General features: G+C 43.6%; 1 protein-coding gene across 7 annotated transcripts; it reads right to left on the bottom strand.

Annotated features, from left to right (window-relative positions):
* Nucleotides 1-496: 496 nt before the first annotated feature.
* On the bottom strand, nucleotides 497-17,395 carry LOC135582388 (putative pentatricopeptide repeat-containing protein At1g13630). 7 transcript variants are annotated; one of them, XM_065191216.1, is made up of 5 exons: nucleotides 16,853-17,395; nucleotides 4,419-6,114; nucleotides 3,909-4,142; nucleotides 1,386-1,567; nucleotides 497-1,091 (listed from the first exon to the last, which is right to left on the bottom strand). In XM_065191216.1, exons 1-3 carry the CDS (start codon nucleotides 17,229-17,231, stop codon nucleotides 4,049-4,051), a joined length of 2,169 nt encoding a protein of 722 aa, XP_065047288.1. In that variant the 5' UTR covers nucleotides 17,232-17,395; the 3' UTR covers nucleotides 497-1,091; nucleotides 1,386-1,567; nucleotides 3,909-4,048. The 7 variants fall into 7 exon arrangements, with proteins under 7 accessions (XP_065047288.1, XP_065047290.1, XP_065047286.1 ...); XM_065191218.1 differs by having other exon boundaries at nucleotides 4,923-6,114; nucleotides 16,853-17,389; XM_065191214.1 differs by having other exon boundaries at nucleotides 1,331-1,567; nucleotides 3,909-6,114.
* Nucleotides 17,396-17,992: the final 597 nt, after the last annotated feature.

Raw genomic sequence — 17,992 nt, 5'->3', positions numbered from 1 at the left:
GGAGAAGAATATTAAGAGGCGGTGGAGTGTGGGGGGAGAAGAATATTAGAGAGTGAATTGCCGAGTAGGCTTTCTATTTGGTATAAGATGTCAATTTTTTGAACAGGTTTAGGATATGCTATACCTTTCCTATACTCTAAATGCATCTTTATTCTTCTCTCCAATTGTACTGTGTTAAAGAATATTTCGATCTAACCAAAACCGGGTTACTAAGCCATAGATCATCAAATCATGTCAGCTAAGATGAGTTCCAATTCTTCACAAACAAAAGCATGGATGCTAATGAAAGAGAATCTTCTGTTTCTATCATTCGGTGAAGTATCAATAAGAAGACTGCAGGTTTTATATGCCAAACTTTACGTTTCAGCCTTGTCTATTGGATGAGAAAGCTTTTGTTCCTTCATATCTTTGCTACCTCTATATGGGTTTAGCTGGAACATTAGAAATTGACAAATAGAAAATTTGACAGATATAAGATGAATGATCTCAGTCCTCCTAAAATAAAAAGGAATGATCTTATTCCCCAGAATGAAATCATCCAGAACACTAGATGAAGTTTATTGTACCATAATGAACAGACCAGGAAGAAAGGAGTCTCACTAACAAATTCCTTTGCTTCCATGGACTAGTTTGAGATTTCACCATTTAAATTATAAGAGAATAGAGGCTTAGAGGCCAGCAATAATTGAATCAATGGATTGCTGAGAAAAAATCATCCATGCAGGGGTATCGAGGCCAAACCGTTGCGGAAGATTGTGGAAGAGCACTTTTAAGCAGACGATATTGAAGGAGACAACCATAGGATTCTCGTTGACGCCAAAACATGTTCTCAAGCAGCTAGCACTTTGACCATCCAGAATAAATAAATACGGCACTTTGATGCAAGGTATAATTTTGCTACTCACTCCAATCAGGACTCAGTTTCTTCATTCGGCATTGAAGCATCAGGACTCCCCACCTATATTAATTCCGGCACACATTCTGATTGTCTTGTAGGTCAACTAGGCCATGACTCCAATTTGGTTTACATCAGCTTGACAATGCAGGTCAGGTTCAACATCATGTCCCCTTCAATTCAAACAGCAAGTTGGCTGCATTCACAAAATGACAACACAAAGTATCATGAAACTGTCACAACCGTGCATAAGACTATATGTTATAACCAAAAACCTATCAGCTGCTACCATATAAATCAAAATAAAAGATTCCAGGTTTAAAGAGTTCACACAGCAGCATGTAAGTAATTCACGACAGCACATGGACCACAAACAAGCATCTAGTAAGAAATTATGTAGGGTTCGACTTCTAAAGAGAAAACAAGAAGCTGCACCTTTGTCTTCCCTGAAAGATTAAAGACATGTAAACAAGAAATCAGCGAAGACAACCTACTACAAGTCCCAGAAATCATCTAGCCGTGCTGCTCGTACACGAAAACTGGCACCTGAGCCAGAGAAGGCGACGAATCCATTATGGTTGAGATTTCCCATGCATGATGGGTATTTCTTCACCCGTCCAAATCCTCCAGAAGTTATTCATGGATTTCACATCTATGCACCCAAATAAAGCCCTGCAAATGTAGTACATAATTGGTATTATATAGGCAACATGAATCAACATTACTGTTAAGCAGCTTGGACGAATGTCATCTCAATTAGTTGCCGAGTCTCTAAATGAACCAAACTTGATGCAATAAGCAAGTGCTCTGGATCATACAACCAGTTAAATTGCAATGCGTCACCCACCAAAAGAACATACCTTTATTTTTAAGAAAATGAGATGTGGTCTCCAAAGATTAAAAAAATAGTTATGCAAAGAATTGGTTCATGGTCGGTCAAATTCACACATCCCTCTATGTGAAAACTCATTTTCTAAAGACATCAAAAGAGCCATAGTAACCTACAGTGATTAGCCAGTAAGCAAGAAACATGAATCAGTTTTCCAAACAAATACAGTCAAACAAAAATTCAACTTGTGCATTAGATAAGCACAGGCAACATTTAGGGAAATTACAATACAATTTTTGGTAGACTTTACAACCCATATGGGCATCAAGAATAGCACTATCGTGGCTCCAGGATGTGCGGATAGGTACATAACACAGTACAAGTTGCACCAGATCTATCCTCAGCATGCACCAATGTGCCAACATCTTGGCACAGCAACCATCCCATTGCTTTCCTTATTCATGTTGTAAGCCTATGTGATGCCAAAAATTATAGATCTCATTGACATTTCACACTTTTGTTTAACCAACAAACTATACCCTGCATCATTCTTATATCCCTTGAATATGCAACTACTCATGCCCTAGATATTTGTGTGCACTAATGCTTGCAACAGGAAATCATTCGCAAAAAGATGACCATCTAAAGAAAAAAGAATAATCCCAAAGATACATTACTATAAAAATAACAAGAATCCACAGAGGAGATGAGAATAACTCCTATTACTTACAATCTTCTCATTAATGCCCTTTGTTTTAATTAACTACCTGAGCTTTGATCCTCATTCTTCAACCTTGCTCAAGAAGTACTATAGCAGTGTGCCTCAAGCAGATGCTCAATAAACAAACAGACTAAGGCAAAAAGATTAAAAGACTTACTTACAATCTTCTCATACTTACATTACTATAAAAATAACTCCTATTACTTACAATCTTCTCATTAATGCCCTTTGTTTTAATTAACTACCTGAGCTTTGATCCTCATTCTTCAACCTTGCTCAAGAAGTACTATAGCAGTGTGCCTCAAGCAGATGCTCAATAAACAAACAGACTAAGGCAAAAAGATTAAAAGACCATCTATATGATCATATGAAAAGCAATCCAGTACACACATAAGTTTGGCAATAGATCTAGGATTCTTCAACTCAAGATTCTTTAAATTAGGTTAACATTACAGCACACTCATCTAGGACCATTGGATTCACATTGTCATCACAAGTTATATATCAGCTTCAATAGGGTCGGCCATGGGAAGGCTCATATCAGAGGTCCAATCAGCTCTAATATATAGGCAGAAGCACAAGTGTTGCTCAATTTGTCTTGGGTGACAAGAAGAGAGGGTCAACTTGGCATAGTAGTGCTCATGAAAAACTTGGTTGCTTCCACAGATGCATATTATAAGTTGTATGGGAGACTTATGACTTTCGTTTGGTCAACATGATCAAACACAAGGTTCCTTGGTCAACAAACAAGAGCAACCCAACTTGGCTTCCTTTTGTCAAACTAAAGAAGGCTAAGAAGACTACCAAATGATTCAAGCAAAGACAAGTTCCTCGACTGGCATTTGCAATCGAAAACAGGGCCAATCAAGGGACAACCAATTTTAATTGTCACCGATCTAGGGCTAGCCAAACCTGAGTTGGATGCTTCACTAGCTTTAGGTATCAAGGTTTAAAGCACCATAGGGGTGGTTGGCAGGTTATGGCACTAAGCCAACAAAATTTGCAAGTAATATCTTAGTTCAATTTCACGTTTCTTGATTTCTGGCTTGCATAAACAAGTTCAGACTCGAGATAATCCAAAAACACATGTCTCTATTCTCTCTTCTATCTCTCATTACTCCTCTTCCCTACTCTTCTACTGGAGGTTCTTTCCTCAAAGGTGGTGCTCAATAAAACTTGACACTTCCATCGCTTGAATTCGTTGACAATACCAATTTGACAATAAGTCGGATTCAACAAAATAAGTGAAATCACAGCCTTAATTAAAATGACATTTTAAAGATCATTATATGACTAAAAGACTTGAATTGGGGGAGATCTTTTTTACTATTTCAATAAAAAGATACTCTTACAAGAAACTCACTATTCAAACAAACTACTTGACAAAATTAGATTTGAGAGATTAAATTGATTTGTGGCAAATTGAACTATAATAACCCAGGCAAACTATAACCGATAAGTACCTCATTGCATAGCACCTTCTGAACTTCAACAAGTGTGACTCCAAGGAATTAGCAGCTTCCAACTATTGGAATCCATAAGTGGTTTGAGGAGATAAGAAGACGATTTTCATGTGACATGTATGCTTTATCACAGAGGTAACTCATTCATAGATACCCAGGGCAATAAGACAGCTTTTGACAACCATAGCTTGGAAAGCAGCCAATGACTTATGATCATTTTGTTTGTGAATGGCACTACAAATCACAAGACAAAGCTCCTGGTCAGGAAGTATGCCAATATATAACATCAATTTAAAGAATATTTTTGCTTCGTTTACAAAATGCCTTTTGCATAATCGATTGATTATTGCACTAAAATCTTTGATTGAAACCTCATAACCAGATTCTAACATTTTATCAAAAAGTATAATGGCTCTATCTGGCATTGCCTTTGCACATTGTGCTTTTATAATTGTTGTGTAAGCAAATTTCCTCAGCCTAACACCTCTTTCGAAAAGAGAGAGTAGAAACCTTTCTGCTCTATCAACTTCACCATTCAAACAAAGGGCATTAATGAGAAGATTGTAAGTAATAGGAGTAGGCATGAGAGAATGTTGCAACATTTTATCATGTAGATAGAAAGCCATGTTCACATTTCTCAGTTCATGAAATCCCTGAATAAGCGTATTATAGGTAATCTCATCAGCACCTATACCCATTATCTCCATATTTTTCAGAATGTCAATAGCCTCTTGTACTCTGCCTTGCTTACAAAGAGCCTTTATAATTACACTATAAGTTATTCTGTTCGGCATGATTGATTTCCCAATCATTTCATCGAGGAGTTCTAGAATTGAATCAGTATCCCCAGCTCCACAAAATCCATTAATAAGAATGGTGTAGGTTACCACTGTGGGAACTAATTCATGAAGCTCAATTTTCCTCAAGAAACTCTTCGCTATATTTAATTCTCCAATTTTACAAAAGCCATAAATCAAGGAATTATAAGTCACAACACTAGGTGTTATGTTTGACCTGATTATCTGTTCATATAATGTGACAGCTCCTTCAACATCACCTATTTTAGCATAGCCATCAATCACTATATTGTACAAAATAATGTTCAACGTTTGACCAGTAGCAGCTAGGTTCTCCAAATACCAATTTGCTTCGGGCACCGATCCATTCTTGCACAAACTAGAAAGAATTCCCCCATGAACAAATGAATTAGCCATTATTCTCTTGGAGCACATAATTTGGCATACTTGAAGTGCCTTCTCGATTTCTCCTAACTTACAATACCCATTTATGAGGATGGAATATGCTACTAGATCCATATCTAGGCCAATTTCCTTCATCTCTCCAAGCAATCCTTCGACTTCATTGATGTGTCCTTTTCTGCAAAGGGCATTGACGAGAACACTGTAAGTGACAATATTCAGCTTGAACCCCCTAGAAAGCATCTCTTTCCTCATCTTCAATCCTTCATCAACATTACCTCCTTCACAAAGCCCGGTTATCAGTATAGTATATGTAACTAAATCTGGTTGCAGCCCATGTTGAATCATCATCCTTATGAGCTTCCAAATCTCGCTCATCAAGCCAAGTAGGCGATACCCATTTATCAGAATATTATAAATAACCACATCAAGCTCTATTCCATCCGTCTGCATGTACTCAGAGAGTTCCAAGGCTTCATCCACATAGCCTGCTAGACATAACCCATGAATGAGAGTAGTGTAACTGTGTTTGTTGGGTAGAAACCCATACTTGAAAGAAAGAGAAAGGAGTGACCTTGCAATCTCTACAAACCCTGCATTACATACTCCAGCCATGAGGGAATTGAAGGTAACTATGCAACGGTTAAATTCTTTATTTCCTCTTTCCGTTTGGAAGAAGGAAATCGCATGTTGTAATCTTCCTTGCTTGCAGAGACCATCAATGAGGATCTTAAATGTGTATTCACTATAAGAAACCCCACTGGATTTGATTTCTTCATAAAGATCCCAAGCGATCTCTGTATGCCTTAAGTTGAACAACAAACGGTCATAAGTAGATATTGAAGCTTGCATGTCAAGGGCAGCCATCTTGCTTAGAACAAAAAGCGCATCATGGATCATTTCCAATCTAGCATACACGTTCGCTAGCATGTCCCAAACAATGCTGTTGGAATCCCAGTCCTTGAAATTAGTACACAGAAGCTCACAGAGTAACGATGATGATGTCCCTAGGAAAACAATATGCATATAATCAAGTTATTCGGTGACAAGCCACGTTCACTAAAGATTAGAACAGCAACTTAAGCTGCAAGACTGTCAGAACAAAGTACCATGCAAAATGTTATGGAAAATAAGAATTGTATCAATGGTGGGATGCCAGACACCATGAACCAGGAAGAAAAACGGTGTAGGATACAAAAAGTTCACGAATCTTAAGCAGTAACAAGTTTATTTTTTTCTTATTTCATTGTATTTAACCATGTTCATTGGTGGGAGGATAAGCTATTTGGATCATAAATGGTGTGCACAATCTAAAATTAGTACTAAAGAATGATCTTCATATTGATATAATGCAATGATAGGGATAATCTTGGCACTTCCCAGCTTCCCTTGCCACATAAGCAACACCTAAGCAAAAGCCTGGGAATCACCTACTCCCTACGACCGCTAGCAAGAGATCACGTTGCCTGCCCCGGCTTCCTAAAATGGGCTCGCGAGACCCATACTCACCAATCCCGCAACTGGGAAAGAGAACCTAACTCCGCATTAATGGTCGACGGCATGGCCCGGCTTTACTAGCCTTCCCTTCCGGACGGAGGATGAAGGGACCACACCCTGCTTGACCCAAAGAAGCAAGGAAGACAAACTGGAAGCCTCACCCCGATAGTCCCCAAGCACCATTCCTAGGGGCACACGCCGGCGAGCCGCCCGTATTAAATGCCTCTGCCACGCAAGGTAAGGGGGGCCTCAACGGAGATCCGTCCGCTCCGTCAGCACCCATGTATAAAAGCCAAGCCCCGAGCCAAGCAGGCAAAAGAGACTCTTTACTCTCTCGTTTACACTGTTGATACTGTTGTCTTCCTCCCTCTCCGTTTTCCTGACTTAAGCATCGAAGGGGTCGAGTCGAGACACCCCCAGCGCAAGCTTGTTGTGCAGGGTCGTCGGCACAGCCCGGAGGCACAGTTATGAGGCTACCCAGCATAGGGGACCGCTCAACTCCCAAACCAAACTTCACTGCTCGAAGACTAAGCGGCTCCCGGTGAACCGTCTCTCCCTACAGATTCCTTCGTCCTTCCCGTAATGCTTGCTCTCCACGTCAGCCAAGAGGAGTCATCAGAAGAGACCCACACTTTTGACAATGAACCAACCGGCCGACTCACCAATTGACAATCTCTGTGTGTTAACATTTTAGTGTTAGAGGAAGGGTCGAATGTCGCAGGAACATCCTTCTACCACTCCTCCCAATGAGCGCTCCAGCAAGAAAGCGCTACCCATGACCCCTAACCCCTTTGAGGAGAGAGGGCACATGTCTCCTTTCGAATAGAACGATGCCTCTACCTCGGCCCAGACACTAGGGCCCTACTAGCGCCTACTCAACGACCGAGGACTTCCCCCCAGGGCTAGGAACGGGCTCCCTGCTCGCCCCATCAGAAGCGTTCCTAGGCCTCGCTCAGCGGGTCCAGACCCTCACCAACATGATACAAGCTATCACCCCACTCCTCCCCCAGTTGACGCAGCTAGCGATTCTGGTGCAACGGCCCGCCCTCCAGCTGTCGACTGCACATCTTGCACCTGAAGTTCAACTGGAGAGTCCACGCCCAACCTTCCAAGAACCTCCTCGGCCAGGGAGGTACGAGTGGCGCTGCACCGCACCCTCCAACGGCGGAGTGTAACACTCCGCCAAGCTGTACAAAAACCCTGATAGAGTTTGAGGCCTAATCCGCTGATTCCTGGGAACACTCAATGAAGGCACAACTCCAAGCCATGAACCGGAGGCTAGAGGTTCAGCGATAATTCTGGCACCCTCATGGGGAACCTGATACACCCCATGTTTCCCCCTTCGTTCAAAGCATCCAGGAGGATCCCGTCCCAGCCAACTTCCGCCTCCCCAGTCTAGAAACCATCAATGGCGACTCCGACCCCATAGAACACACCGCCACGTTCCATGCCAAGATGTCTATGTTCGGCACTTCGGACGCTCTAATGTGCCGAGCATTCCCGACGATGCTGAGGGGGTCCGCCTAGGAATGGTAATTTTCTCTTTTTCGTAGCTCGCCAAAGAGTTCGAGCTCTAATTCCTTGCCAACGTGCGACCAAAGCACTCGGCCATTGTCCTACTTGGACTGAGGCAAAGGGAAGACGAGCCCTTGTCCGGCTTCGTCACCTAGTTCGCCGGCGAGATCCGAGGGACTCAGAATGTCCATCCCTCACTAATAATCTAGGCCTTCATGATGGGCCTGAGGCTTGCCCGCTTTTTTTGGTCGTTGGTCGAGAGACCTCCCACAACCGTCCCAAAGATACTCCAGAGGGCCAATTAGCACACATCAGTCGAAGCCATGGTCTCAAGACGCCAAGAAGAGGCCAACAGGCGGGCGCGCCATGAACCTCGGATCCCGGCCTCGGAGTCGCCCCAAAGAAGATGTTCTCGAACAGACGATCAGCGGGAGAGAACAGGGTTATTCCTCACGACATAACAAGGACGGAGATTTTTCTCCAAATAAAGGAGAAGGGCCTCCTGAAGGAGCCCAAACCCATGAGAGGGTCTACGAAGCATAAAGACATATCCAAGTACTGTCGTTTCCACTGGGACTACGAACATGACACAGAAGAGTGCAGGGATCTGAGATACCAAATCGAGGAACTCATCAGGAAGGATCACATGGGAAGGCACCTGGGACAGCCCTTGGAGCGTTCGTCCTGCCCCCGAGGACCCGTGGGAAAGCAGAATGACGTCATCTTCGGGAGGAACGCTTCCGGGGGCTAAAGCTCCTCAAGACGAAAAGCCTACGCACGGGCCTCCTCAAAAAAACCTTCGAGTATCAAAGAAGGGCCTAAGATCATCTTTGGAGAAGCCACGTGCCACTTGGACCCCATCAACGATAATGCTCTAGTAATCTCTGTCCAGATGGCAAACACCGTTGTCAAAAGGGTGATGATTAACACCCGCAGCTCCGCTGACGTGCTTTACCTTAGTGCCTTCCGGAAGTTGGAGTTAGCCACAAGAGACCTCTTTGCGATGACGTCCTCGCTATCTGGGCCCACCGACTGCTCTTGAGGCGATCTAAAAACATGATCCAAGGGCAAGATCAAGAAGAGGCCTCGAAGAAGATGCAACAACGAGGCCCAGGGGAGATCCGCCTGACCTTCCCGTAGAGGGTCTCGATGAAAATTTTAAGGCGACCTCATAGAAGATTATGGGGTAGTAGTAGGCCCCAAAACAGACCCGGGTCCCCCAGGTAGCACTCTTGGAGATTCAAAGAGGGCCCCCGGGCGCCTCTTCCGGTGGCTCAATGGCGTTGGGTCAGACCCGCTAGAGGAGCCCAACGAAGCCGAAATCCTCACCAGGATCTCCTGCTCCCTCATCAGGGCGTCTAGGATCGCCCTCAAGGTCCCCGAAAGCTTGGATAAAAGACCCATAGGACGGGCCCAGTGGTAGTGGAAGCCACTTGCCGGGCCCAGGGAGGGTAGCAGAAAAATGACGCTTCATCAACCCTCAGAGATCCATGCCTGCTAAAATGAGAACACACCGGATAAGAGCCAGAAACAAACGATGACCAAGCAGAGAAAGTCAATCGTACCTCACGACATGAGGCTGTGAGTGGCGTCCACCAAACAAGCCTCCTCCACCCACCTCATGGCGCTAAAGGAGAGGAGCCTTCTTATCTGCAGGACAGTCTCAGCCTCCCTCGCTGGCAGGGAGGAGAGTGTGTTATCAATGCCTTGCAACATCCATGCCACAGGAAAGCCCCAGCCGACCGCTACAAACAACGAAGAACCTCGCCCTCCACCCCTTGTTGTCAGAGCCAACCCCGCTTGTCTTGAAGCCCTGACGAGGGGACAAGTAATGGTTGCTCGACCCCCGGCTCAAGCGGAAGCACAAGCGAAAGAGGTCACAAGACGGTGCCACCCCCGCACCATTACATGCGTCACTGAAGATCACCATGTAGCCCCATGAGTTGGGCGCCATCTGAGAGCGCAAAATCCGCTACTATTCCAGATAGGAGACAATCACAAGATGGAAGGGGAGGTGCAGCCCTGCCTTAAGGGCATCGACCGTAAGGCAAAAACCCTAGGGGTTGGATGGAACGAGCGATCCCCGACCTCGGGGACTGATAGAGTAATCTCTGTCGGGATAACGAAATGGCGACGTAGCTGCTCTAGCTGAGGGGTGGTCATGACGGATACGTAATCATAGACATCCTCTATCGAACCCAACTCCCGCAAAACCCTTGAGGTCAGAGGAGGCACACACCCGTAGAAGATGAGGAATCGACTTGTACCACCCTTTGGGAGGAAGCCGAGGCCTCGGTACCCCTACGACACGAGGGGCGAGAGCGAGAAGGAGAAGCAGAAAAAAAAGACATCTTAGCACACGCTAAGGGAACTTGGCAGTCGACAGCGGCCTCAAGCAAAAAGTATGCTCAGTCGATGAGAAGGAAGAAAGATAAGGGCGCTATATAAAGGTCCCAACCAGACCAAAGGGAGCCGAAGACGGATTGCCTTCCGCAGTTGACATTTGCACGCACCCATTTGGGACAACGTGAGATCCTACACCATCGCTCAAGAATGCTTGCAATGGAAATCGCGCCCCCCCTCAGCGCGATAGAAAGACCTATAGAAGCCAAAAAGGGCCGCTTAAATCCTTAAACGGATCAAACATCAGGCTAACAAAGGATCCCCACGATAATTAAAGATAGCAAACGGCAGAAATCCCAAAATGGCGCTTCACCATCCGGCACCTCGCTAATGGCAAAATGATACGACATGAATGATGCAGCCCACCACAGCATTTACCTAAGGCGGATCCACTCTCTCGCCCACGGCGGTCGAATCAAGACCCACTAAGGCGGATCCACTCTCCCGCCCACGACGATCGAATCAAGACCCGCTACGATGGAAGTCGCTAAGGCAAATTCACTATCCCGCCCCCGTCGGTCGAATCAAGACCCGCTACAATGAAAGCCGATGGTGGATCCTCTCTCCCGCCCACAGCGGTTGAATCAAGACCCGTTATAACGAAAGTCGTTGGTGGATCTTCTCTCCCGCCCACAGCGGTTGAATCAAGACCCACTACAGCGGAAGCCGCTATGGCGGATCCACTCTCCCGCCCACGTCGGTCGAATCAAGACCCGCTACGGCAAAAGCCGCTAAGGCGTATCCACTCTCTCGAATCAAAACCCGCTAAGGCGAATCCTCTCTCCTGCCCACGACAGTGGAATCAAGACCCGCTATGATAGAAGCCGTTAAGACGGATCTACTCTCCTGCCGTCGATGATCGAATCAAGACCCACTATAACAAAAGCCGCTAAGGCGGATTCACTCTCTTGGCCCCGGCGGTCGAATCAAGACCCGCTACAACAAAAGCCGCTAAAGCAGATCCACTCTCCCGCTCCCGACGGTCAAATCAAGATCCGCTATAGCAGAAGCCACTAAGGCGGATCCACTCTCCCGCCCCTGGTGGTCAAATCAAGACTTGCTACAGCGGACTAATACCGATACTCTCACTACGACGATCAAATCAAGACCCGCTACGGCGAACTGATACCGATAATCTCACCACGACGGTCGAATCAAGACCCGCTACGACGGACTAATACCAACACTCCTGTTACGATGATTGAATTAAGGCCCGCTACAACAGAAGCCGCTACGGCAAACTGATATCGATCCTCCCGCTCACGTGGTCGAGCCAACACCCGCTACTGGGACCTACACTCCCGTCCAAGCGATGGAGTACCTACCCCCATAAGCAGAAGAAGGGGCAAGCCCAAAAGAATACCCAACCTCTTGTGCAGAAGGAGTAGGCAAAAATGTAGAAGGAAACCTCCAGAAGTAGAAGGGGGAGGTCAAAAAATGAGAGAAAATGAACTCCCTTGCGGAACGGGGAGAACGAATATAGAGAGGGAAGAAAAAAGAGAGAGGTCACTTAGGTCAACACCCATCTAAAACAAATATCACCCTAGCAAGAAAGCATAGCTCGCCCCAAACAAGCCTCGCACCAACCAACGCGGTGCCGACAATAAACCCAAAGCTAAACAGCGATCACACCACCATGCAAGAATGCATGAAAAGCAATGTCCTTCGAGACCATTCGACGCTTCGAAGAACGCCTTTCCGAGGGGACGAATGATAGGGATAATCCTAGCACTCCCTAGCTCCCCCCGCCACGTAAGCAACACCTAAGCAAAAGTTCAAGGATCACCAACTCCCTACGGCCGCCAGCAAGAGGCCACGTCGCCTACCCCGACTAGGTCACATCCATGAGGGAAGGATTTAAAAGTTGCTAAAGGATGGATACCTAGATCCATTCGACTTTGACTCATATGCAACTTGCAAGCCTTGCCTTCGTGGAAAACTGACCAACTCTCCATTTAGTGGAATTGGAGAGAGAGCTACTCAGTTGCTGGAACTCTTACATAGTGATATATGTGGTCCCATATCAACTCATGTCATAGGTGGTTACTCCTACTTCATTACTTTCACTGACGATTTCTTTAAGTACGGACATGTGTACTTGATGAAGTACAATTCCAAAGCCTTCGAGAAATTCCGAGAGTATAAGAATGAAGTGGAGAACCAGACTGGAAAGAGTATCAAGACTCTTCAATCAGATCGAGGAGGTGAGTGCTTCAGTATAGAGTTCACCTAGTTCCTCAAGGACCATGAGATTCTATCTCAATGAGCATCTCCTTATACACCTCAGCTCAATGGTGTATCTGAAATGAGGAATCACAGGCTATTCGATATGGTGTGGTCCATGATGAGTTTCGTTGAGCTACCCGTCTCATTTTAGGGATACGCCCTAGAGTCCGCAACTTACCTTCTGAACAGAATTCCAACTAAGTCGATAGTGTCTATACCATATGAGATATGGAAAGGGAATAAGCCCGATCTTAAGGTTGTTAAGATTTGGGGCTGCCCTGCCCACGTTAAGAGAGACAACCCCGACAAGTTGAAATCCAAGATGGAGCAGTGCAAGTTCGTGAGATACCCCAAGGAAACTTGTGGGTATTATTTATTTCACCGAGAGGACTAAAAGATCTTTGTAGTTAAGAGAGCAGTGTTCCTTGAAAAGGAACACATTCTTGACAGAGACAGTGGGAGCATGATAGAGTTGAGCAAGGGTAGAGAATCTAGCTCAAGCACCATTCCACAGCCCGGGTCTGTTCAGGTACCTAGCACACAGGTTCCGACTTTACGTAGGTCCGACAGAGTATCCTATCCTCTTGAGAGATATATGAGACATATTAGAGATGAGGATATTGATCCTCAGACCTACGAGGAGGCTATTATGATAATAGACTCCGGGAAGTGGCAAGAGGTCATGAATTTTGAGATGGATTCAATGTACTCCAACAATGTTTAGAACCTTATTGATGCATCCGAAGGTATTGTACCCATTGGTTGCAAATGGATCTTCAAGAAGAAGACCGGAGTAGATAAAAAGGTAGAGACCTATAAAGAAAGGCTATTGGTCAAGGGGTATCGTCAAAGGCAAGGTGTTGACTATGACGAAACCTTCTCACCTGTAGACATGCTAAAATCCATCCGAATTCTATTGGCTATTGCAGCACACTATGATTATAAGATCTGATAGATGGATGTAAAAACCGCATTCCTCAACGACATCCTCGAGGAGGTATATATGATACAGCCTAAAGGATTCGTGTCCAAAGAAAGTCCAGATAAGGTGTGAAGGTTACTTAGGTCTATCTATGGACTAAAGCAAACTTCCCAATGTTGGAACATAAGATTTGATAAGACGACCAGATCTTATGACTTCGTTAAGAACAAAGATGAGCCTTGTGTGTACAAGAAATTAAGTCAGAGCGCTATCACCTTCTTGGTGTTATATGTGGATGACATCCTAATAATTGGGAATGATATAGGAATGCTCTCCATGATAAAAGCTTGGCTATCTAGACACTTCTCTATGAAGGACTTAGGAGAAGCATCATACATATTGGGGATTCGGATCTATAGAAATAAATCCAAGAAGATGCTTGGCTTGTCCCAGTCCAGGTACATAAACACCATTGTCAAAAGGTTTGGCATAAAAAATTCAAAGAAAGGTCTCATACCGATGAGACAGAGGATATCGCTTTCTAGGAGTATGTCTCCAGAAACTCCTGAAGAAAGGGTAGACATAAATAGAATACCCTATGCCTCGGCAATAGGGTCTATCATGTATGTTATGCTATGTACCAGGCCTGGTATAACGCATGCTTTGAGTGTCATGAGCAGGTATTAGGCGAATCCAAGCTTGGAGCACTGAAAAACAGTAAAGTGTATCCTTAAGTACTTAAGAAGAACTAAAGATCTTTTACTGGTATATGGAGGAAGTAGCCTCAGGGTTGAGGGCTACACAGACTCGAGCTTCTAGTCTGATGTCGATGATAGCAAGTCTAATTCAAGGTATGTGTTCACCCTGAATGGAGGAACAGTATGCTGGAAGAGTTCTAAACAAGATACTACTGCTGACTCGACCATAGAGGCAGAATACATTACTGCGACAGAGGCAGTAAAGGAGGGAGTTTGGATTAAGAAGTTCATCACAGATTTGGGAGTCATGCCAAGCAACGAGGAGTTGATTCCCTTGTAATGCGATAATTACGGGGTGATTACTCAAATAAAAGAACCCGGGTCTCATCAGAAGTATTATGAGGAGGTTTCAGCTTATTAGAGAGATCGTGGCCCAACGAGATGTAGTAGTGGAAAGAGTTTCATCCGAAGATAACATCGCAGATCCACTGACAAAGTCGTTGTCTCAAATTGTCTCTGAGCGTCACAGGTGTCTGATGGGGATCAGACACATAAGTGATTAACTTTAGGTCAAGTGAGAGATTGCTAGTCATAGGTGCCCTACAAGCCAATCACGTAAGTGATGACACGTGTGACATGACACACAGTTTTTTTGCTTATTATTATTATGATATTTTCTCACTTTATATATATGTATGTATATATATATATATATATATATATATATATATATATATATATATATATATATATATATATATATATTGTGATGTTAATGGATCTGTGCAATGAGAATCGGATCGTGATGAGATCACAATAATGAGACTGATTCACCTCTAAACACAACTTAAATAATTCTGGTCATAGGGTACTCGAGATGAACATCGAGATAACTAGATAGACTAATGTGTTATATACCTATCCATATGATGGAGACAGCTAGTCTCATAGCTGCTCTTGTGGGGACACTAGGGCTACACTGCATGTGCCCATTGAAAAATGAGTTAACTGATTGATTCGCTCATGGAATACTGAATGGTTGATGATAACTCATTGTCAGATAACGATTCCATCGTCCCAATAGTGTACCTGGTCCTTAGACTTGAGACACCAAGGATATCCTGTATGAGTACTCCACTCTTTGATACCGAACTTATGTTTGGAAGTTCCAGATCTAGCACAGCCGATCATCGAGAGTGGCAAAACCTTACAAGGGCTATTGAGTGTTGATAGAGGATCATCCGATCTCGATATCATGAGAGAAATATCTCATGCGTTTTTGCTCAAACAAATCCTTGGCTAAGGTCATTCGAATTGAGAGATAAAGAGTTCTCCAAGAGAATCCGATTAGAACAAGATTCGAGAAGAAATCGTATGGGCTTGACAACACTATGCCCGTTATACGACCTCTAGGATATTAGATGGATGAGGGACTATAAGTACATGGTAACTGAGGACAGATAGGTCTAAAGGATTGGATTCTCCTATATCGTCTGGGAACTGCGGCATAGTAGTCTAGTACATCCACAGTCGATGTGTCGAGTGAATTATTATGGAGATAATAATTCGTTGACCTAGAAGAAGTTCTGACAGGTACGACTCAAGGTCAGCAAGATATTGAGCCTAGAGGGTCACACACATATGATAGGTGTTACGACGAGTATAGGTTCAGATATAAGATATCCGCCGGAGCCCCTATCTTATTGGATATCCATTAAGCCCCTGAATTATTGAATCATATAGATGAGATTCATTAAGAACTAATAAAAGATTATTAGGTAGAGACTCACTAATCTAAGAGGCTTGGGTAATTGGATAGAGATCTAATATCCACATGGCAGGATCCATTAGGGTTAAGTTGACAGGGGACCTCTATAAATAGGAGGGAACCAAAGGGTCATAAGCTAAGATTTTTGGTTGTCACGTCCTATTCTCCTCTCCTCTTCTTCTCAATCAACAGATATGGAGATTTTGGTAGCGATTCGAGGAACGTCTTCGTAGCCCTTGCCGTGTGGATCACCATTAGAAAGGAGAACACTTGATCTCCTTCATCCTCTCACATAGATCTACAGAAATTTAATGATATATGATTTCCATATGTAACATAACTATCTCACACGTGATTTTCAGTTTTGCGGGTTTTTGTACATCAATATTCGTATGACGACGAACACCTTTTTGAGAAATATGAGATTTTTATTTTTTATTCCTTCGTCCTTTCAGCAAGGTCTACTCTCCACATCAACCGGGTCAACTCATCGGTCGACGATCTTTGTGTGTTCACAATACCGGTAAGAATGCGATCAACCAAGCAAACATTAGAGAAAAATTATATACATAAAGGTTAGATATCAAAGTAACCAATTGCAAATCAAACTCAATGAGCCCTTGAAGAAATATATAAATTTTTAGCAGAGAAAAATTTCTATTTTTGACTAAGAAAAGGAAACAAAAAACAAACCAGAAGAGGAAAACAGGGAAAACCTTCATCACCCAGCATCTGCCGCAGTATCTTCCTCATCTGCCTCAACCTCCCCTCTTTGGCCAAAGCATGGCAAACCTCCAATCTCGCCAGCCTCGGGTCCTGCTCAGACCACCGAGGGCACGAGACCATTTCCTTCTGCTTCAAAACTCCTTTTTCAGCCACAACGTTGCTATTAGAGCGACAAGAAAGATAGAGCCCGAGCTCTAGATTCGACAGGGCTAGGATTTCTCTCGAGCAACTCTTAGTGTCCCAAACCCCAGAATCCGAGACGAGCTCCTCCGCCGCGTCCGCAGCCGCCACAGACGAGAGCGGGTGTTTACCAGCGAAACACGGACAAGGAATTCGGCGGAGAGATCGAATCTTCCGTCGGAAAAGCATCGAAAGGCTAGTGTTTCATAATGGCGAGTGAGGCAAAACCAGGCACACAAAAGGAAAAGGAAGAAGAGGAAACCCTCGAGCGGTCTTTGTTCTTCACCGTCGTCTCCATTCGAGCAACCAAAAAAAGCGTTCGAACCCACGGTTCGGTCGGCGAGAAGGATCAGCCTCATGTCGGCCGTGCGATCGAAATCAACGGATCACATGTCACCTAGAAATCCATAACGCTCGCTACTTGTATTATATTTATAATTCTCATGAAAGTTTTATAATTCCAAAAAATATTTTTAAAAAAGGGGCTGATATTACTAATAGCTAATTTTTAAAATAATTTTAACTATCTTATAATTAGTTATCTTTAATATCTAATTTATATATTTTAAAAAAATATATTAAAATCTTTATATTTATGAAAGTGAAATATTTAACCTCGTTACTTTAATAAAATCTCTCTCAGATCTTAATATTTCACTTTTGTAAGTATAGAAATCTCAATTTAATTTATGAAAGTATAAGAATCGAAATATTAAATATAGTTAATTATATAGGATAATCTATAATTAGCCCTACGATGAGAGATAGAGAAAGACTTTACAATACCTTAATAAAAATTATAAATAAATATTTTAGTATTATGAACTTAACTAAACATATAGATTTTTACAAATATTAATGATGTCAAAAAATCAACTTATGACATCATCATCGTCAAATCTCAATGATTCCAAATAATAAAAACTTACGACATCAAATCTCAATGATTC

The sequence above is a fragment of the Musa acuminata genome, chromosome BXJ1-7 (genome assembly GCF_036884655.1).
Source record: "Musa acuminata AAA Group cultivar baxijiao chromosome BXJ1-7, Cavendish_Baxijiao_AAA, whole genome shotgun sequence".
Classification (NCBI taxonomy): Eukaryota; Viridiplantae; Streptophyta; class Magnoliopsida; order Zingiberales; family Musaceae; genus Musa; species Musa acuminata.
This window is presented reverse-complemented; position numbering and strand designations above follow the sequence as displayed.

Coding starts and splice junctions, on each gene's coding strand:
- LOC135582388 (XM_065191214.1), bottom strand. CDS start 17,231: ATGCTTTTCCGACGGAAGATTCGATCTCTCCGCCGAATTCCTTGTCCG. Junction 6,115..16,852: donor GCAGATGCTGGGTGATGAAG/GTTTTCCCTGTT, acceptor TTGTTTTCCTAG/GGACATCATCATCGTTACTC.